This window comes from Sciurus carolinensis, chromosome 10 (assembly GCF_902686445.1).
Source record: "Sciurus carolinensis chromosome 10, mSciCar1.2, whole genome shotgun sequence".
Lineage (NCBI taxonomy): Eukaryota > Metazoa > Chordata > Mammalia > Rodentia > Sciuridae > Sciurus > Sciurus carolinensis.
In genome coordinates, this window is record NC_062222.1 from 60574763 (window position 1) to 60597225 (window position 22463).

The following is a 22463-nucleotide window of genomic DNA, read 5'->3' on the forward strand; positions in this document are numbered from 1 at the left end:
CAATGGACTCTGCGGAGTCCTGAACCAGGGGTCCTCATCAAAAACTGTGAGAAGGGGTCCAGTGTGACTGACAAACCATTAACAAATAGCGAAAAGGCTCCAATTGCATTTTTCTTCTGAACTCTGTTCCTGACTAAGGTAACAGGGCAAGGTAGCAGGTGGACTGGGGTTCCAATTCCAATGTCCTGTCTTCCAAGAATGAGTTGACTTGTCAGGAATATGTTGCCCAGCCCCCCAGCCCCCAGTCTCACTGGTGGGTGGATGACCTGTTGCATACTACAGCCACCAGCCTGTGGGTGACATACAGCATGAACATTTCTGGTTCCTGCACGAGATTCCTGACTCTAATTATATAGAGATGAAGTTTAAGAATGAAAATGTCTGCAAGTCTGAAAGATTTGGCATGAATGAATGTCAGAATGTAAATGGTCATAATTGTTTTTTTTAATTTTAGACAGATGTGTGATGAATAATAGCCAGAACACCATCAAGGCAATAAATGGTATACAGAAGAAAGAAACTTAACAGTTTCTTTCTTTTTTTTTTTTTTCCCAGGCCTTTACTCAGTTTTAGCTATAGACAAAGACCCATTGTAGTGAATTCCCAGGTGGACAGCTCTATAGGAATATGGGCATTTACCACTTCTGGCCTCAGTTTCCTAATGCTTTAAATGGGTATAGTAATATATGTTGGGCATGTTGTGAAAATTAGGTGAATGGGTGTTAATAAATGCTGTGGATAAAAGTTGACCCAGAACCCATGTTTAAGGTATGTTCACCATCCTTACTGTTGTTAGGGGAACTGGGTTCTCAGGTAAACTCTGCCACCCAAATCTGTGGAATCTGTCATCAACTTTAGCTTCAGATTCCCTTTCTATGAGACCCAGTTTCTACATAGTACAAAGTAAATACAAGCAAATGCAAATTAGCTCTCAGAGAAAAGAAGATGGCATGTTTCCAAGTTTGTTTATCTCAAGGTTACTTAGCTCATGGCTCTGGACCATGGAAAAGGTATCATTTTGAGCTGTTAATCATCTAACAACAGCTTTCCAGATAAATTTGTTAGATCTTACAACCTTTATGAATAGCTGATCCAGAGCACTTTCATATATTCAAGAATATTAAAAATGTTCAATGTAATATTACTCTGCCACAGCCATTCTATTTAAATCTCTTTTCTATAACCTCCTCAAAATCAGGAAAATTTAGTTTTTCTAAGTTATTTAAGAAAGAGAAGCCAGGCATACTGCACATAACTACAGTCCTAACTACCTGGGAGGCTGAAGCAGGCGGGTCACCTGGGTCTAGGAAATTCAAAGTCTGGCTGGGGTGGAGTTCAGTGGTACAGTATATGCTTGGAATATGTGGGGCCCTGAAATATGTACCATCACCCACAGCAGCTGTTTGGTTAATGTTGGAAAATCATATGTTTAAGAGAATCATAACATCAAAGACAGATGGTACCAATACCATAAACAATTATTGTAATAAGCATTCTGTGAGAGTGATCTCTACTTTTACCTGGAAGTAAAGGAAAAACTAACAGTAAAGGAAATTACTGGATGAAATTTGAATGTAAATGTACATATCTTTTTTAATCTCCAAGGCTATTGTCAACCATCTGGTAAGAGAGATAAGAAATTATGCCCTATAGAGCTTGTTTTGTCTACACAGAAAGAAATAGGCAGAGTAGCCAGGATTAGCGAGCTCAGGATGTTAACACCTACATAAATGGTGATGGATTTTTACTCACTAAAAAAAGGGGGGCAACATGAATATTTAAGCAGACTTTCCTGAGATGTAGGCCTATTTTTAACTGGCCTTTAACTTCAGGATCTAAAAATGAAAAAGAATCAACCCACTAGTCACATTTATTTGGAAGAAAGTTTAACACACTACTCCATGAGTGAAATTCTATGTCCTATAGAGGAAAAAATATTTTCTCTCATTTCAACAAATATTGAGTAGGTTCCATGTTCAGGACAACAGTGCTAGGTATCATAGGGGTCCTAAGGATGACAAAAATACTTTTACCTCCACAAAATTTGAGAAATCAAAGAAGTCACACATAAGTTCAACCAAAATGCACAGAGCAAAATGGGAGGAATGTAAAAGAGCTGTGAAAGGGCTCTAGGAAGCCTCCAAAGAGGAGGATGCCTTTTGAACCATGCCTTGAGGTGTGTGCCAGAGAGAGGTGAAAGGGCAGAATTATCAGAGGGCACCCATAGAAATGGTGCTAGGAAGAGTGAGTGGTCCAGTCCGAGGAGAGTATGAGTCATGTTAAGTCACAACAAGGATGAGGCAACCTGAAAAAGTTGTGAAACACTGTGAAATTGTGAAAGCTCTTACTCTGTGTTGAACTTAGGCTCTTCACCTTGCATGCACTTGGAAACTCTGAGGTCTAATAAGAGCCAATGAGACAGGTCATGCAAATATCTCTCACGGCTTAATGAAGAGTTGGGACTAAACTTCTAAGGAAGGACTAATGCCATTTCTTCTCAAATCATTCCACATAATTAACAGGAAGATACCCTTCCAAACACATTCTATAGCACCCAAAGTGATCTACCAATTCAATGCAATCAAAAATACCTTCAAAATACCAATTACCTTCTTCACAGAACTTGGAAGACTATCTTAAAATTCATATGGAAACACAAAGACCCCCAAATAGTCAAAGAAATTTTAATTAAAAACAGAAAAACTAATTCTTTCTTTGGTAACATATATACTAAAACTGGAACAATACAGAGAAGATTGGCATGGCCTCTGTGTAGGTATGACACACATTATTCATGAAGCATTCCATATTTTCAAAGATATTGAGTTGAATGAAATACCAAGTAATTCAGAAGTCTGACATAAAAATGATCAATGAATTCAAGGGGGCTAAGAATAAAGAGCTGAAAGAATTAAGGAAGAGAATGCAGGATACGAAAGAACAATTTCATAAAGAAATATGGATTCTAGCCAGGTGCAGTGGTACACCTGTAATCCTAGTGGCTCAGGAGGTTGAGGCAGGAGGATTTTGAGTTTAAAGCCAGCCTCAGCAAAAGCAAGGTGCTAAGCAACTCACTGAGACCCTGTCTCTAAATAAAATACAAAATATTTTATTTTGGGGATTGCCTCTGAGTTCAATCCCCGGTACCCACCCCCAAAAAAGAAATATGGATTCTGAAAAGAGACCAAACAAATTTTAGAAAAGTCAAATACAAAATTATTTTGAAAGCCTTATCCCTTATCGTGAGTAGCTCAAGCATTAAGAAAGAATATCCAGGCTTGAAGATAAAGTTGACATATTATCACATTCAAATGGTAATGAAGAAAAATATAAGAATAAACAAAACACACAGTACTTATGGGACATGATTATAAGACAAACCCTGCAAATCATAGGTGTAGACAAAGGAGAGAGATGTAGGCTAAAGGCATAGAAAACCTATTTGGTGAAATAATAGCAGAAAAATCATCATATCTTGGGAATGATATGGACATCGAGGTACAGGATACATTTAGAACCCCAAACACAATCAGAAAAGAACTCTTCATGTCATAATACAGCTAAACTACCAAAAGTACAGAATGAAGAAAGGATACTGAAATCTGTAAGAGAGAAGTGAAAAGTCACTTATAAACTCAACCCATAAGAACACCATAAGACTTCTTAGGAGAAACTCTAAATATCAGGAAGGCATGGAATGATAAATTTCAAGTCCTAAAAGAAACAAACTGCCAAACTACATTATCCTTCATATTCTAAGAAGAAATAAAGGTCTTCCAAGATAAGTATAAACTGAAGGAACTCATGACAACTAAACAAGCCTTACAGAGATTCTTAAAGAACCGTACACACAGAAGAGAAAGCAAGATGAACACAGTCACAAGAGTAGAGTATGGGAAAGAATAAATATCACTAGAAGAGAAATTAAACAAATGATAATTAGGAACAAATCAAACATTATTAATTCCACAAACTACCAAACCTTTAAGATGTATAAAGGAGAAAGACATGAATATAGATTATTCTAAACAACCAGAAGAGAAACAAGAAAATGAAAATAACTAATACATATAGATGGTTTCGTTTTTCCAATTAAAAGATACAGTCTGACTGATTGGATTAAAAATCAAGACCCACAATCTATTACCTGCAAGAAACTCATCTCACTGACAAAGACATAAATGGACTGAAAGTGAAAGGATAGAAAACTATGTTTCAAGCAAATGGAATCTGAAAGCAAGCAGGGTTAGCTATACTCATATCTCACAAAATAGACTTCAATCTGAAGGTAGTCAAAGGAGACAAAGAAGAGCTGTGCATACTGAAAAAGGGAACACTTCATCAAGAAGATATATTATGTATGACCCAAATGTTGCAAACACAATTGGACATAAAAGTACAGAGCAACCCCAAAACAGCAGAGAAACACAAAGTTTAATTATATTACAGATTTAATAGACTTAATAGATATCTACATAATATTCTATCCAGTATTTATAGAATATACATTCTTTTCATCAGCTCATGGAACTTTTTCCAAATATACCATATTTTAGGCCATAAAACAAATCTCAACTCATGAACATTGAAGTAATTTCTTGCACTTCATCAGACTGTAATGGAATTGAACTAGACATCAATAGCAAGAGAAACTACACAAATGCATGGAAAACATTCAATACACTTTTGAACCAACAGGTCATTGAAGAAATCAGGAGGAGAATTTTTAAATTCCTAGAAGAAATGAAAATGGAAACAAAACATATCAGAATATGTGGGGTACATTGAGAATAGTACTAAGAGGGAAGTTTATAGATATAAGTATTTACATTATAAAAAGACAGACCTTAGATAACATAATGATTTATCTCAAGGTCCTAAGAAAACAAGAACAAAGCAACCAAAATCAATAGAGGAAAGAAAAATAAAGATCAGAGCTGAACTGAATGAAATAGAGACTAAAAGAACTCTACAAAAAAAAATCAATGAAACAAAGATTTTGCTCTTTGAAAAGTTAAGACTGACAAATCCTTAGCCAAACTAATGAAAAGAAAGAAAGAATATCCAAATAAATAAAATTTGAAACAAAAAGGGAATATTACAAAAAAAGGAATATTACAACAGCTATCACTGAAATCCAGATGATCATGAGAGACTCTTTTGAAAGATTACATTCCAACAAAATGGAAAATTTAGAAAATATGAACAAATTTCTAGACACATGTAACCTACCAAAATCAAATCAAGGGAATATTGAAACCTAAACAGGTCAATAATAAGTAATGAGATTAAACCATTTAATAAAGAGTTTTGTAAAAAAGCAAAGTCCAGGATTGCACAGGTTCACTGCTGACTTTTACGAGACTCTTAAAGAAGAACCAACACCAATGTTCCTCAAACTATTCTATAAAATAGAAAGGGACATAACTTTTTCAAACTTATTCTATGAAGCCAGTATTACTTAGTCACAAAAACCTAATAAGGACACAACAATAACAACACAAAGAAAGTTCAGACTAATGTCCTTGATGAACACAGATGCAAAATTCTTCAATAAAACACTTGCAAATCAAATTTGATGACACATTAAAAATACACCACAATCAAGTTGGTTGCATTCTAGGTATGCAAGACTGGGTCAACCTACAAAAAAAATCATACACGTGAAACAGCACATAAATAGAATCAAAAACAAAAATCACAAGATCATCTCAATAGATGTAAGAAAAGCCTTTGATAAAATTCAGTATCCCTTTGTGATAAAATTTCTTAAGTAACTAGATATTGAAAGACTGTACCTCAACATGATAAAAGTTATATATGACAATCCTATAACCAACATCACACTAAATGGGAAAACACTGAAAGTGTTTTCTCTAAAATCAGGAAGGAGACAAGGGTGTCCACTTTCATCACTTTTATTCAATGTAGTACTACAAATGTTAACCAGAGCAATTGACCAAGAAAAAGAAATAGAAGTGATATACATAGAAAAGGAAGAAGTCAAATTATCCCTGTTTGCAGATGATATGAATCGAAACTTAGAAGGCTCTAAAGACTCTACCAAACAACTCTTAGAACTGATAATTTAGCAAAGTAGTATGATACAAATCAACATACAAAATCCAGTGACTTTTCTATACACTAATAATGAACTCACTGGAAAAGAAATCAGGAAAACAATCCTGTTCACAAAGACCTCAAAATAAAATGCCCAGGAATAAACCTAGCCAGGTGGAAATGATAAAACACTAAAAAAAGAAATCAAAGAAGATACTAGAAGATGGGAAGACCTCTCATGTTCATGTATAGAAAGATCACACTGAACCCTGTTAATATGTGCAATTAATACTTACTAATAAAAAATTGTAAGAGTTGGAACGTATGCAATAGGAGGAGTATTTAACACTTCTTAATGAGAGAAGAAGAGAAAAGAGAGAGAAATAGTGGTGCCCGTCAATGGGGCACTGAAGGCAGACGTGCAGGATGACTCATGGTAAACAGTAGGAAGTTTCTGTGTCTGACAGTAATAAGGAGACTCTCTAGGGACGCAAGCTAGAGCTTCAAAAGTCTGACTCTTCTCTTTGCAGTCTAATCTCTACTGCCACCCAGGGACAATCAGGTGGTGGTGTATTAGCGAGTATGGTAGATTTCCCTTTAGGCCCTGTTGTTATTGTCCAGAAAAGAAGGAAGCAGAACTCTACGCAGGTGATAGCACAATGTCGTAGGAATAGCATGGGACTTCTCTTTGTTTCCACTCCCCAATCCATCCATCCATACATCCTTCCATGTTCAATATAAGCCCTGGGACATGGGTTCAGCCATCACAAACAAACCCATGCATACTGGGATCACTCTTCTGGTTCCCTTTCTTTCAACTCTATACCCTAGAGGTCAGGAACGCTCTCTCTCCTCCTGTTCTTTGGAAAGAGCTCTGTGCCTGAGGGGAGAAGAGAAGCAGGTTGTGGTATTCATTCAGGGACTTCAACTCCCATTGGATGCTTCTGTGTTTCACACCACAGTCCTGTAAATCCTGGTATGTGCTGGAGCTAACACAAAGGAGCCAAGGGAATCTGTTTGCCAAGCTTTGGATTTTGAGGCCAAACACTGTGATTGCAGCCAACACCACTGTGCACATTATGGCAAAAAATTTTTTTAAATTACTTTTGCTCCAACAATGCCCTCCAAGTTCCTGGATGGTCCCTGTATGGTGGGAATTCACAAGACTAGAAGTCAGCAGCCAATCTGACTAGAAGTCAGATCCCAGAATACAGAACTCACTGCCAGTCACACTGGGACAAAGACAGCTGAGACCCCGCCAACCTGCAACAGTGCCAGCACTCGCACATCTGTAGAGACCACTGAAGCAGTGTAGAGCAGGCTCGGGGGCTCTGGGAAACTATGGCAAGGTGACTGAGCACTCTGTAGGACATCAGAAACTTCATGATGGCTGAAACTACGTGGCTGGTTTATCCTCCAGCAACTAATCATGCATACCAAAAAGTAACCTGCCTTAAAAAGAGAGAGAGAGACAGAGAGAGAGAGACAGAGAGAGAGAGAGAGAGAGAGAGAGATGACATTTAATGTAGATTAAGTAGATTTTATTTTATTGCTTTAATAGTTCCCAGGCAACATTTGCTTTTGCTTTTCCAACCAACAGAAGTGATCAGAAAATGATTAGAGTTTCACTTGCAGATGAAATTCAGATTTTTGCATTTGTACTGTTTTATGAACTGAAACTATTTTAAGAGCCAATTTATAGTTTTCTCTGCTAAAATTAGATTTTTTTTAAGGATATTCAGCAATTGGAGGATGCCATTAGCATTTTGCCCTAAGGCAATATACTGTGTTAATCATTTTCTATAAAAAAAAAGTTTGTCTTAATTTGGTATCATTTAGACTTGTTCCATTTCACCCAGCAAAAGAAGAAAGAAGCAAGGTACCTTCTGCAGGGTTAGAGGGAGGGTTAACTAGGGCATTAGTCCAAGGCATTCCCCGCAGGGTCAGCTGTTTTCAGAAGCTTTCTAATCTCAGATATGCTCATTCTCAAAGAACTTCCCTTTTGAGCATTTTCCCTTCTTGAATTCTCAAACTTTAGCAGTACTGATATTCCCTGTCTTCTCTCCTGCTAGAGAATCCCAAGAAAAATCATGATTGAATCACGCCAGAGCTTTCCATCTACCCAATTCTTACCATAGATCTAGACTGCAGGCTATGAAAACTAGCTCAAAATGTACTTCTGTCCACCTCTGGGTCAAGTTACCTAGAGTGAGGCCCAACTTTCAGGCCTACAAGAAGTCATTCTTACTGAGGAGAATAACAATACCCATTCTCTTCTTATCACTCAAACCAAGGCATTATGCTGGTGAGTTCAATAGTGATGGCTTTTGTCCAAAAATAATGCTGTGCTGTTCCTACAGGAACCTACAGGCATAGATTTGCCCTTGCTGGATCCTGCCAGCACCATCACCACTGTCACAGGACCGAGTGCTTTCAGCATCCCTCTCCCCATCCGACAGAAGCTCTGCAGCAGCCTGGATGCCCCACAGACAAGGGGCCATGACTGGAGGATGCTGGCCCATAAGCTAAATCTGGACAGGTGGGTGTGGCCAGGCTCCAAGACCAGTTTCTTTCTGTTAGACACAGGTCTCCAGGGACTGATGACTGTTAGACATAGGGCAGCATTCATTTTTTTTTTCCCCATCTATACATCAATTTACATTTTCATTCTACAAATCTGTATTAAACTTCTTCTTTACATCTTGCAGCACCAACTTACAAACAGAATTCAAAAAGATATGCTTGGTTTGTTTGACATTTGTAAGCATCAAGTTTTGTGACCTACTTTGCCAAGTTGATGAGCTAAATGCTCCTAAATATTATATTCGTTCACTAAATTATTGTTCCTCGTCTCCAGCGGAGCAGGACCTAATGCTTGGTGAATAATTAACATGCTAACATAGTACTGATATTAAGTTATAAAGAGACCCCGGGAACCTCCTCTTTGTAGAATGTTGCCATCAGCACCAGGCAAAGGATGTGGCATGACCTGTCAAAGATCCTGGGCTGGAAAGAAAACATAAGTCTCTTGATTTCCTGTTTAGGATCTGACCCCTAGACATCTTGTCTCTTAAATTATCTTACTCAGAGTTGAGGTTAACAAAGTTAAACATCATGTCTCCTGTTTGGGGCTGATCTAATTAAGTATGGGCTAGTCATTTAGGATGGCTCACTGGAAACCGCAGTGGGACCGAGATACTTCAAGACAGATGGAGAGACAGAAAAGTTTAGCCCTGTGAAAACAGAAGGGAAAATAGATCTATAAATCTTGCCTTTCAGCACATTTTCCCGTTCCCAATTACAGGTACTTGAATTACTTTGCCACCAAATCAAGCCCCACTGGTGTAATCCTGGATCTCTGGGAGGCACAGAACTTCCCAGATGGAAACCTGAGCACGCTGGCAGCTGTTTTGGAAGAAATGGGAAGACATGAAACAGTAGTGTCTTTAGCAGCAGAAGGGCAGTATTGACCACACTGGAAATGAAAATGAAGGAAGAAAATGCACAGGGAGTCTGTGGCCGTCCAGGGAAAACACAGCTGAGGAGGAAATCCAAACTAGACCAATGAGCTTCATAGGCAAGATGGCAGCAGGAGAAAGAAGGAGAACAGATACAACTACCAATGTACATGCCCACTTTACTTGGACAGTATCACAGGAGTTAAGAAAAATTGTGTAAATTTGTACCTTGAATTTAGAAATCAATCTAACTTTCCTCTTAGTTGGGCTGTATGCTGTATGGTACAGGATCTTACAGTTTCCTAGGAAACGCTTTTTATTGCTATCCAGATATATGGATAAACTTTCTTAACAAACCCAATTTCTACAAATGTTGTTTACATCAAATTGGACAGGGATGCAGACACTGTCCATGGCGCATTCTATTTTTGTTCAGATCATTTGAAGTTGAAGCTGTGGACGGTTTGTTGTGTCTATTTCAGATTAGTAATTTACAGAGAAGTCAGATTTTTGCTACAAATCTCGTACATCCAGTGTCTCAGATAATCCTCCCAATCAGTGTTCTGTTTCTAGAACTTGTAGAACCAGTGTTACTGTTTGTATCAGGGAAGGGGAGAATCTAAATGTAAAGGAGAAATGACTAAGATTCCTTATGCCTTGGGGGTGCCTTCCTGGTGCCCTTTAGGAGTAAAGCTGTCGCACTGCGGGGAAGATAGTGATTCATGTTCAAACACTCAAAACATTTCTTCTCGGCATGTTTGTAATATGAAATTTAAAGATTTTTTTAAAAAAAGGTAACATTATTATTGATGAGTATCTACAAGTATTTTAGTAAAAGTTTTCTTTTAACTTCTGTTTTTGTTAGTAGTACTGTTAGTATTTGGTATTGACTAGACCTGCCTCACTTCCTCACATAAGAGGTGGGTGTGGTGACCAGTTTAGTCCAACAGGCATTGCTTCCTTGACCTTTGACCATATTCACCATCCTACCCTGGAAAGGTAGTCAACGCTCACTGACATATCAATCAGTTCTTTTGGCTTGCTCAGGCAGGGTCTTTCTCCTTGGTGTCTTATTGTGAGAAGTGTTCCCCCTGAATTTCACTTAGTAGTGTGGTTGTGTGGCACCACACTAACTGCCCCCATAGCACTCTGAGCACTCTGTCTGCCTTAGGGGCAGTGTGGTTGGGGAAACAGCTTCTGAACTGGAAATCAGGAAACCAGTTCTGTTTAGCTGTACTGCCTAAACAGTATAGCTTGGGGAAGACATTAAAACTCATTGGACTTCACTTTCCTTACCTGTAACATAAGGGGTGGGATTAGATCATCTCAAGATTCTACAATGCTGGACTTCCATTGTTATGCCTCCAGTCTCATTCATCTGTCTGAAGATGACAATGGACTCTGACTGGGATCATTCAGTCAGCTAGCCTTTTCCCTGGGCTACATCATGCCTTTCAAATAATTTTGACATGGCAGAGAATTATTCTAACCTGCAATGTATTGGTTCAGCTTTAAAGTCCTGTTTTTGTATCATTGCATTATGCTGTTTCCTGCTCGCTGAGAGACGACATCCCCGTAGTATCACTTTCTTGTCTTCTCATGGAACCCCCCAGGTTTCTTGCCTTTCTGACTAGTGGTAGATTCTGCTTTATTATTGTCTTGTTCTCTTAATAGCAAATCATTCCTACAGATTCATCTTGTAGTAGGAGCTTGATGTGTTTTATTCCCTCTCGATCTTTGCTTTAATAATATTCAGTAACATTTACAAAGGCTATTTAATTAGCCTTTTTTTCCCCTCTGTAAAATGTTAGTCAACAAACTACTTTGTGTCAACAAGGAAGTTTCCTTGGGACCATCACAGGCTTTTTATTTAACACAGAGAGTCAATTCATTCAGCTGGTGGGGAACAGAGTCAACAGCCAGAAGCCAAACCCACTGAGTGTACTTAAATAAGAACCTTCTAAACATGATTGTGGTTTACCTTGAGGCTGGAGGTGTCCAGGACACTGGCTGGATTTGAATTAGAAATCATTTTATACATTTTATCCCATCTTTCCACATGTATTTCCTCTCCCATTTTGGTTATTTCTTGATATTCTCAGACTTCTCCAACCCCATCATTGAGGAACAGTTGGTACCTTGTTATGGAGCCTCTTTTATGCTATTTATTTATCTTCTGTTTTAGATACATATTCTATAATCTCTCTCTGGCAAAACCTGTACATTCGCATTTCCATATATAAAAATATTTGTTCCATTGATCATGAAGGAGGAGATTTCAATAATACACAGATTCAGTGGATAATGTCTATACCAATGAGATTTTACTAAGTTAAAAACTTTAGATATTTTTTAAAAGAGGAGGAGTTATTGTCCATAGTTGCATCTTAAAATAAACTCGTCAAGATTGTTTTTTAGTACTTGGTGTTGCAGAATCATCTATAGGAATCAAGAAATCTGAACTGGATACTCAAAGGAACTTTTGTGCCTCATAAAAAGTAGAGGGGAGCAAATATGTAATTATACAAATGAAATCAATTCCAAAACTTTTGCTAAAAGTTTTGATTAAAAAAATCACCAACAAACACTACGCAAGCAGGAATGGTATTATTAAAGCCATTGAGGGCCCTGGGGGTTCACTTCAGAGGCTTGTTTTTTGGTCCAACCTCCCACGACTAGAAGAAGGAAGAATGATTGACTCCTGGAGAGTTACAGGAGTAACTCATTTATCACAGAGCTCATGTTTCCTATCAGAGGAAGAACAACTTCCTTCCATACAACATACCATGTCAATTTTCACTAAGAATTCTGCTTTCCTTCTCTTTTGGAGTAAAGTAATAGCTGTTCGATTGCTTTCTAACTTAGAAGATCTGAACATAACAGTTCATTTCATAGGGAGCTACTTCATCAGCCATCCAATGTGCCATGTCCTGCTTACACACAGCTTGAGGAAGGCCAGCTTCCTTCGTTTGTATGGAGGAGGGGAACTATCATTTGTGCATGGTGCCATCTAGTGGTGTGCGATGCAATCTACCCTGAGTCTAATAAAACACAAGTTTGACCAAGGGGATGAGTACCTGTAGAACTCAACAGGAACTTTATAACAAATAGATGTGGGGAAATTATCACTTCAAATTGTGTAATTTTCTTATTCTCACAGTTTCACTTAAATCACCCTTCTCAAAATTACATGTCATTCTGAGCCTAGTACATCATCAAGTCATTCATACACAACACATCTTAAGTTGATTTCTTGTAACAGAAATACATAAAATCTGTATAAAAGTCTTTGGAAGTTGTCATTTTTAACATTTATGGTTTTCATTTGGACTTTGTATATTTTAAATCTCCTTTCCTAATATTTATCTTTGAAAATGTAAGAGTATCTGCTTAGAAAGAAATAAGTCTTATATATGCAAATGGGAACACTATGTCTAAAGGAAGAGAAATTGTGACTGTTGATCAAGAAGTTTTTCATCTGAATTTGGGAATCTAATGGCAGAGGTTTCATCCTGTTTTCGTTTTCTTCTCACAACCGTAGTTCAGATTTCCTTAAAGTGGGTCTGGAAGGAATAAAGTTGGATTCAGAATTGATAACTGGGCAGACGGTGATGCGAGTATGTGTGACACCAAAGAACACACAGCTAACAGCCCTTCACAGACATCTTCCAAAGTGGACGCTCCCCTGTGACACAGGAACCCCTCCTCACATGAGGGGTCCAAGCTCTTGGAGGGCAGGGCACTGTGGGTGAAGTGTCCAACATGAAAATGCACCATCATTATCCATTTTCATATTTGACCATGAAAGAACAGAGCCATTCCTTAGGGAAAAGTCATGGGGACACTCCAGAAGCCAGGCAAGCAGTAATGGGTCTCTAAGGGCATTTTCCTAAAAGTAAGGTATCTTTATAAACCATCATTCAGAGGGTAGACTCCAGACTTTTCACTTCTTCTGGAGAAGAGCAAACAAGGCTCTTGCCCTAGGTTTCCTCCAGTGTGTCTCTGTCGGGGACACAGCAGCTGTGCTCTTGGGTCATTCATACTCTGTAACCCACACAGCAAGAGGGGAGCTGGTGAGGTGCTCGCATCTCACCAGAATCCACAGGCCTTTGCTTTGGTAAGGCCTGGCCCCAGGGCCAAACATAAACCTGTGTAAGAACCTGCAAGTGTGGGTAATAAAGGTGGACAGGTTTACTTGTTGAGTCTCAGTCTTGGAGCTGAATGTGAGTTTCAGCTTTTCTTGAGCAGTTGTTCTGGACAAGGGCATCAGTTTCACATGGAGACCTCAGTGCAAGTCCAAGGCCAGTGAATGAAGGGAGTGTCACAGAAACAACTGAAGTGACATGAGGCTCCAGCCATCTTCTTTGAGAACAGAGAAGCCTTTGTAAATCAGAATGCCATTGCTCAAAACCAATTATTTGTAAAGATGACTGTGGCCAATGACCATTAGATTTTATAGATCCAATAAGGAATATTTTTATTATTATCTCAAGCTAATAATTTTTTTAACCTTTCGAGTGCCTCATAGGACCAACTATTATACTTTGTTTTTGTATTATTTTTATATTTTTTAAATGTACTGAGCTGATGTTGACTGAAATCCTTGCAACTTTTCCTCTGTGCAATGAAATACTGTTTCTCTACCCTAAGAGATCTATTTGTATAATCTCTGGCTTTAATGATCACTTTGAAAGACTTCCTTTGCATCCCTAATGATTTTTTTAATGAAATAAGGAATATGGGAAATAAGTATATTGTAACCAATGTTATTTGAAGCTTGTGTCCATATAGGATAAGTAAGCCAAATGAAGTCATAATTGTCTCCAGAATTCTGGCCTGAAAACCTATTTTTGAAAAATAGGGAGATACTCTTGTATGTCATGGGTGGATTTTTCTCTACGGACTAGGTCTTAACAATGAACTTCCTTCCTGGTTCCTTCATCTTACTGGCCATGTGGCTGCTCATGTTTTCAGAAATCCTACTGTTGTCAGAAGAGTTCATGGCTCCTAGGTTTTCCAGTGGGCTTGGCCACTCACTGCTTGTATTGATCTGTGGTGGGACATAAATGGACTCATTCAACTAAGTGTATTGTGTGCCTCAGGCCTGTTTTAGTGTGGTTGGGGAGGCATTACCAGAACAAACCCACAGGGCTCCATAAATGTATGAGCACACAAAACCAAGCAATTCTAAGAGGCTGTTCCCCAGTCTTCTGTATACTCAGATGCTGGCATACTCAACGGATCTTTCTAGAGATCCTCAGACACCTAAACTGGAAATGGCGGTAGAACATCATGGCGGCCATGGCCCACTACTTGAGTAGAAAACGAGAAGCTGCCCTGAGATAAAATCAGCTGCCCAACAGCCATTTTGTTACCACACAACAGCATTTTATAATACCACTTCAGATTTGTGCTTCAGCAAGATTAAGTGCAGGTCATAACACTTCAAGGTCCTTTACAAATCAGCCCAAATCCTGTGTCATCCTTGAGGCCTCCTGGAAGAGGCACTGTCAGGCCTGCTGGGGAGCCAGATGCCACTGTCAAGGGTGGAGCACTCCCTGTTCTGCATTTTGGAATCTGAACCGTGTGCAGCTTTTACTGATCTGCACTGTAGCGGTTGATCAGCTCTTGACCTTGGATCCTCAGCACTATGGTAAGGCAACATCAAAAAATCACGTCTCAAGCATGTTCTAGATATTAAAACAAACCCGCTTTAAAGTAGAATAAAAAAAATCTACAGCCAGTGGGAAATGCCTTTTCCCTTTTGTATTCCTTAAGTCCTTAATGACACCTGTAAGTGTAGGGGTGTGACCTCAGATGTATAGTCCTCCAGGTCTTGCAAAAGAAAAAGAGCAAGAATCAGGACAAGTTCAACAGGTGACTTGCCTTCTTTCCTTCAGTCTTACCTAGACCTGCTGTTGGCAGTGAAGCCTCGCCCAGACAGAAGGCATTGAGCCCAGATGCAGGGAATATCATCACTGTGTGTGTGTTGGATGTCACAGTGTCGTCTGTGTTGAATGTTGAGCTGTAGCATGGTGACTTCCTCTTTGCTCTTTCTAAAGATGACAACCAGGGTTTGTCAGAGAACAACTGGCAGCACTCTGGGTTGGAGCGGCTGGCTTGTCCTCCTGTTGTCTTCTTTGGAACAGTTCAACTGCAGAAATGTCAGATTGAGGTTTTGTGCTTTGTCATTTTTCTTTTTTAAGCAAAACAACACAACCTTGGCTTCTCAGATATGGAACACCTCTTTTGTTGTTGTGAAGTTCCCTCTTGCTGTATCTTCTATGCAATTCCTTTTCTAAAAAATTCCCTGGTGGTGGAGGAGAGCTCCATGGGCACTCCATCCGTCACCCTGCTGTGTGGCAGAGGTGAGGGACACCAGCTCTGGGTGTGCCCCTTTCCTCTCCCTTACTGCCTCTCCTGACTTTTCCTGCAGCCCCCTTGGTTTGTAAATTGCCTGCATTTATTCCATCAGCCAACATGTACAAAATGTAAGAAAGAATTTTTAAACAGGTAATAAATTATATTTATAAGCAACAGAGTGCCTGCCTCCCTGGTTTCTTCATGACCAAGTACTCCTTCACGTCATGGGTTCTTCAGTAGGACCAAAGACCTCTGGATCCTGCACGGATGGTAGTCACAACCTCCCTCAGTGACAGGATAAAATTCTAAGACAATGCTTCTTCAACATTGCTGTACACTGGCATCACCTGAGACTTAAAAACTTACCTGGAGAGAGTCTGGTTTAGTTGCTCTGGCTGCAGCCTGAGCAGTGAGTTAGAAAAATTCCCAGGTGATACTAGGGAGCAGTTAAGAATGAGAACCAGTGTCTTAGACCATCTGTGTCCAAATTTTCCTGGAGAACTTGTCAATAGTGTCAGGTCCTACCCTCAGAGATCTGATTATAAATGCAGTTTATAAACAACTACACTAACAGGAAATGAAAGGTTAACAGGAGCCCCATGACAAGGCTTAGAGCTCTAGCAAAATACCAGCAAAGGTGTTCAAATGCGAACTGATCTCCTAGTTGTTCCCTTAAGGGGAGCAAGTAGAAGGCTCCAGGTGAGAGGTGGAAAGCAGCTCTGAAACTGAGGAGTGGAAGCAACGGTCACCCTTTCCTCCCTGAGACAGCTGCTTCAAGAAGGGTCCTCAGCCTGATTAGCAGAGTGTGAGCAACTGCAGCAGTGCTGAGTAACTCACCCATGGGCCGCAGGACAGTGACAGCATGGATTCAGTACTAAATCAAGAACAAGCTCACATGTATGTTCAGGGCCAAGAAAATAATGAAACTATGCAAACTGGAATCTGGGTAGAATCAATGGGAGGCCTGTGACTGGAAGAATTAAAAAATTCGATTAAAAAGCAAACAAAAACTGTACAAAGAAAACACTTGATAGCACTGTCTCAGCCCATATTTGAACCCTCCTCTGGAGCTTCAGCAGCTGGGATTCCTGCTGAGAAAGCTACTGCTCCTAAGAGAGCATGCAAAGGCCTTCAAGGTCAAGTTAGGGGCCCCTACTCCGGCCTGTCTCCAAGTTGAGGTCACTGGAGAATTCTGAGAACTGACCACTCGCTGCACCCATCCCTCTATGCCTGCCTATGGGTGCTGGACAAAGAACTTTGCTCAGGCCCAGAGACAGGACAGTTGGATTAGAATCCAAACGTGTTAGGAATCACTTAGCAACAATCTCTGTTCTCCTGAGAGTGGGGGCATCTGTATTTTGTTGCTACCTGTATTTTCTGTATTTTCCCACGCCTACCACTGAAGTGACCCAACACCAAGAGAAGAACCTGTTTTCCTTGGCTGGGATTTACTGTCTGCCTGTGCCTCTCAAGAAGCATGGCTGCTGAGCATCAGCATGAAGAAGTGGGAAGCAGAAAGGGCGGGAGGGTGTTCCAATGGAAATCAGTGTTTCAAATGCTGCTAGCTTTATATGAGGTCTAACTAATGTCAGGCAGTATTTATGAGCAACCTACTAAGCGCCTGGCATGTGGCTGTCACATACTTCACGTATCATCTCATTTGTTCCTCATAAGGGTCCTACGAGTTGGAGGTAGGGATTTTTATTCCATATTACAGTTGGGAGTGCAAAGATTGTATACTTCCGCAGGACTGAGAAAGTGAACATGATGGGATCTGAGCCAGGTCAGTCTGAACCCCAACCGTGGGTCGCATTCAGTCTGCATGAATGAAGCCGCCAACATGGACAGCCCCATGCAAACTTTCAGTCCCTAATTACGGTCTATGTGCTCTCCACCCCAAACAATTCTGTGCTTCCCCTCTCCTGATCCCATTTCTGATGGATCCCCTCAAAATCGAACTTCCCACCCTGCTCTCCAAGGTTCAATACCTTTGAAAAACTAGCCCTGATATATGCCCTGCCCTTTGGCAGAGGATTCTCCTCCCCTGGGAAAGTTTCTGAGGCACTAGCAAGAGCCTCCTTCTTACCCATTCCAAGAGCCTTACAGCACAAAGAGCGCAGGGTCTTTCTCATACCATCCTGCTTCTCCTGGATCATTACCCTTGCACAAAAACTACTCCGTGCATTTCAGGCCACTGGGCCCTACCACCCCACCTCCAGTCTCTGCCCCTCACAAACTACCCACCCTTTTTTCGTATCCTTTGGACAATTCTGCCTCATAATGCTTCTCTAAAGACTGTCATTAGCAGAGCCTCAAAATCACAGAGAGAGCAAACTTAAAAGCCTGGTCTTGGGGTCCCTTTTTCATCGCCAACAATCCTGTCCACTAACTAAATTCCACCCACTCCTGAGGCTGCATCCTCTGTTGCACCCTCCTTACTCTTGCTGTTCCCCCTTTGAAATCTTGATTCTGACCACAGTAGCTATTTCAGTAACCACTAATACAGCTCCAACTCCACCAGGGAGCCCTCCTATGACTAGTTCCTTCCAGTCTATTAGCAGCCTCCTCTCTAAATCCTGCCTTCTGCGGTCCACCGTAGATAGCCCTCTCTAATGATAATAATTCTTATTTTTCATGATGTACTGCTGCCCACGACTGAAAAACACCAGTGCTGAATTAAGCCAATCATTGCTGTCTCTGTGCTGATAGAAAATGAAATCACAAGGCACATAAAAAAGGGGCATTATGAATCAGTAATAAGTGAGTGCTTACCCATGCTTGGTACAAGGATTATTTCATCTTCAGAACAACTCCACATGGAAGCTATTAATATTATTCTCACCTTCAAGGGGAAGAAGATGAGTCTTTTTGAGGAGTTCAGAACATGACTAGTGTCACACAGTTGGGAGAATGACTTAGCTTGCATTCACATACAGACTAGCTGGCAGCCCAGAGACTGGGGTCTGGGTTATGGTGTCACACAGTATGACCTACCTCCGCTGGACCTTCGCCTTGCCTGTAACTAGCTGGCTGTTTCTCGAGGAAGCTGCCATTCTCCACAGTGCAATTTTAAACCTTCTTCAATTTTTTCAAACCACTGATTGCCCTGACTTTCCCCTTGTTCTCAGCAGATGACTGTTTCCTAATTACAGAGAAAATGGAAGCCATCAAGCCATTTCTCTTGTTCTCCTTCCACAAAATGTTCACACCTGTCTGCATCTGCCTTCTTCCTTGCTTCCCTCCTATTACAATGTGATATTTTCAAAGACAAGAAAAGGCACAACTACAAGATAACAGTCATGTTTTCTCTAAGGGGAGAATGAAACCATTTTATTTAAGGGAATGTTAAAACAAAGCCATATACAATTCGTAACAAATACAATACAATTGTTTGTTCCCTAGTCCTGAATAATTACAGTATATACAATTTCGTAAGGCACTGGTTCCCGCAAAGAACATAAATGAGTCTTCTTCTGAAACAGACAGACAACAAAACCCCTACATATTGCCAACTTTTCTCCCCCAAACATGGCATTGTTTTGTTTGTTTTGTTTAGTGAGAGGAATAACTGCTAAATTAAATCACTTTTAATGTTACTCCTTTCATTTCCACTGTTATGGGACAGTTCCCTGAGGAGACAAAAGGACTGAACATGTTCAAGTGTGGAAGACTCTTCTCGCATTGCCTTCCAAGGAGCCAGGACATGCCCCTCATGAAACTCCTAATGAAAATGCAAGACCCTAGAAGCATGGAATTCGGCCATTAATTAAGTACTTGTTATACTTGACTACACACTAATTGAAATGTGTCCAAAAAATTCCCTGTAAACAAAATCCCAGCATGTTTTCTAAGAAGCTTTCTTTTGGGGAATAAAAAGAATGGTCACAAGTTACTTTTGAGCAGTGCTTCCAGGTGGAAGGCTGGTCTCCTCATACATCATGCTCAGAGCACTTTACTGGAGACTTAACAATCTATATGCTTTCATAAATAAATATTATGTTTCATTTAGTACTTTATCATTCATAATATTTTACTCTCTAATCCACATAATGGAGTTGTGCCAGACTCCAGACTGAACATAATATTTATATGTACATCTATATTTATATAATATGTACACTCATACATAAACTATAAACCTGAACATATTAGCATACAAAGCTTAGCTAACAACTAATAATTTAGGATTCCTTTGGAGCCGAGAGGTTAGAAAAAAATAAGCAATCAACTACATGACTGTCAGGTTCTCACTTGTTCAATCAAAAGACAAAACAAAATAATAATAAAAATAAAATTCACTCAACTGCTAGAAATTTTAAAACTATAAAAGATTATTGGGAGATGAGTAGGTAGTCTTCAAGAACAAATTAGTATTACCTAAGAAAAGCATATTTTGGTAAGATACAGAGAAAAAAAAACTCTAGGCATAAATAAATTTTTGTTTCACTGAAAGACTTATTATAGCTATGTGGGTCTTTTTAAATATCTCAGGAATAATTTTAAAATTATCATAGTAGATAAATCAGGTTGGGGATAATAATGTAAGTTATCAATTTTCCCCAAAGCAACCAAATGAACAACAAAGAAGAAATTTGGACACTATTTTAATTTCCTCCTATTTTCCACTGGAACCCCAGAAATCTAGTTAACTTTTAAATCATAACCTTTCCACAAAATATTCTTATTTGCAGTTATTCATGTTCAAGAAAAAGACAGCACAGTTTTATCTAAAAAGTGAACCCAACCTCACTTATATTTAGGGAAACCCAAAAAATACAATATGCCCCACTCAACTGGCATAAATGCTTGTTCACTTGTTTGTTGATGATCTGATTAGAGGCACCAAAGTTTCTCTCCAAGATGATCATCACACTTAGTTCTAACCTTATATTCCTTCTAAACTATCACAAATAATATAATTTGACACAACAGACAGAAACCTTTACATTGCTATTGAGAATACTTTAATATCAGTAAGCAGCCTTCTGACTACAAATATATTTGGTACCAATTGTTTTTACTCCTATTTTTTTTTCAAATTCAAGGATTCAGAAATTGCTCTGAGTGAAAAAAAAAGACGTTGCTATGAAACCCTGGGAAATGAATGCAGAATGGAGAGTGCTATGTTTCTCCCCGTGATTTTCTTAAACTGTAAGCAGTCTCACATGCACTCATTGCTTCAGAGTGTTCTCTGGATGAAGAAGACAGCAGCTGCAGGTCTACTTCAGAAGTGAGGAAAATATTTTCTCATTTTTCATGCAGCTGTCAATTTTTCAAAAACTTTCCATCCTTCAGTCACCCACTGAAAAAGCATTAGAAAACACTGCCCCCTGGAGTATTGTGGAAGGAATGTCTTTTTTGAACGCCAAGAGGGAAGTACTAACAATTTTTTTACTTACTACTAAAGAATTGCTAAGAAGCAAAGGAAAATCACAGTAAGGAAATGAAAAAAGTTCAGAAGAGTATGCACAATTTTAAACTATTAGATTCTATTACTAAGGAATATTGGCACTGTCAATGATTTTATTCCTATTGCTCAAAATTTAAAATCCTGTAGAATGGTGTAAGTGGAGAGATGTTTTGCACAAGTGCTACAGAGCAGAAAAAAAAATAAATTAAACAGTGAACTGAACATCACAAGAATAAAGTGAAGCCAGCGCTCCTAAAATGTGAAATGATCATTTAAGATGCCCATGCTAGATCCATATCTAATCTAGCATAATAAGTCACAGCAGCTATAATATCTTGTGGTCTCCACTAACTCTCTTCTGCTATTCTATCTGAAGGTTATATTCATCTGTTTTTAAATTAAAATGTAATGAAATTAACCAGACAGATGCCTCCCAACTCTATCCCTTAATTCAGATGAAAAAGAAAAATAACAAAAATAACCATACAAAATAAGGTGTGCATACTTCTTTCCTTGTGCTTCTGAGATAGGCTCCTTTGCACGTATGAGAAACAAGTCATCTGCACCCTCAGCGTCCTCCCCTACCTTGCTGACATGTTCTTCTTACAACACAAGAGCAAATTATTTTAGAGTACCTTGTCTTTACCACATTCATGGCAATTTTACTTAAATATTGATCTTCCTATTTGAGAGATCAAAAGCATGCACAGGTCAATTCTCTGCACATGAGAAAAAGCTTTGCTTGTGTTCAATGAAAAGGAAGGGATTTCACCATGAAAGAACACAATCAGACACAGAAGTGGTTCTGAAGAACACCCGTCAACACTTACTTCTATTACAGTCACATGAAACCTTCATTTGTTCCATGTTGTCTGAAGCTGCAAAAGGCCACCTGCAGGAATTCCCAAAACGTGTTCCCAGACAGGTAGAACTTGTGCCCCCATGCATTCACATTGCTGCAGCAGCCCCAAGTGCAGGGTTGGCCAAAGTGGTATGAGAAGGCCAGGCTGGGGGTCATCTTAAGATGAGTTCCTTTCTATGTTCTCCAATTTCACAGACTGTCTTTTGATTGTTGAGTGCAATAACATTTTACCAATGGAAAAACATATATTTTAATTTACCTTCCAACACAGTTTCTGGGAAGAACTTTTGTTATCATTAAACTATAATAG

At 39.3% G+C, this 22463-nt stretch overlaps 1 protein-coding gene and 1 non-coding gene across 3 annotated transcripts in view; both read left to right on the forward strand.

Moving 5' to 3' along the window:
• Unc5c (unc-5 netrin receptor C) overlaps nucleotides 1-16048 on the forward strand; it is a 349721-nt gene extending 333673 nt beyond the window's left edge. For both annotated transcript variants that reach the window (XM_047567130.1, XM_047567131.1), the window contains 2 exons: nucleotides 8421-8599; nucleotides 9365-16048. In XM_047567130.1, coding sequence (XP_047423086.1) covers nucleotides 8421-8599; nucleotides 9365-9530 — 345 coding nt within the window. In that variant the 3' untranslated portion in view covers nucleotides 9531-16048. The remainder of the gene's footprint in view (nucleotides 1-8420; nucleotides 8600-9364) is intronic.
• LOC124995216 (U6 spliceosomal RNA) lies at nucleotides 2708-2814 on the forward strand. Its single transcript, XR_007110683.1, has one exon. It is a non-coding gene; the product is annotated as a U6 spliceosomal RNA (small nuclear RNA).
• Nucleotides 16049-22463: the final 6415 nt, after the last annotated feature.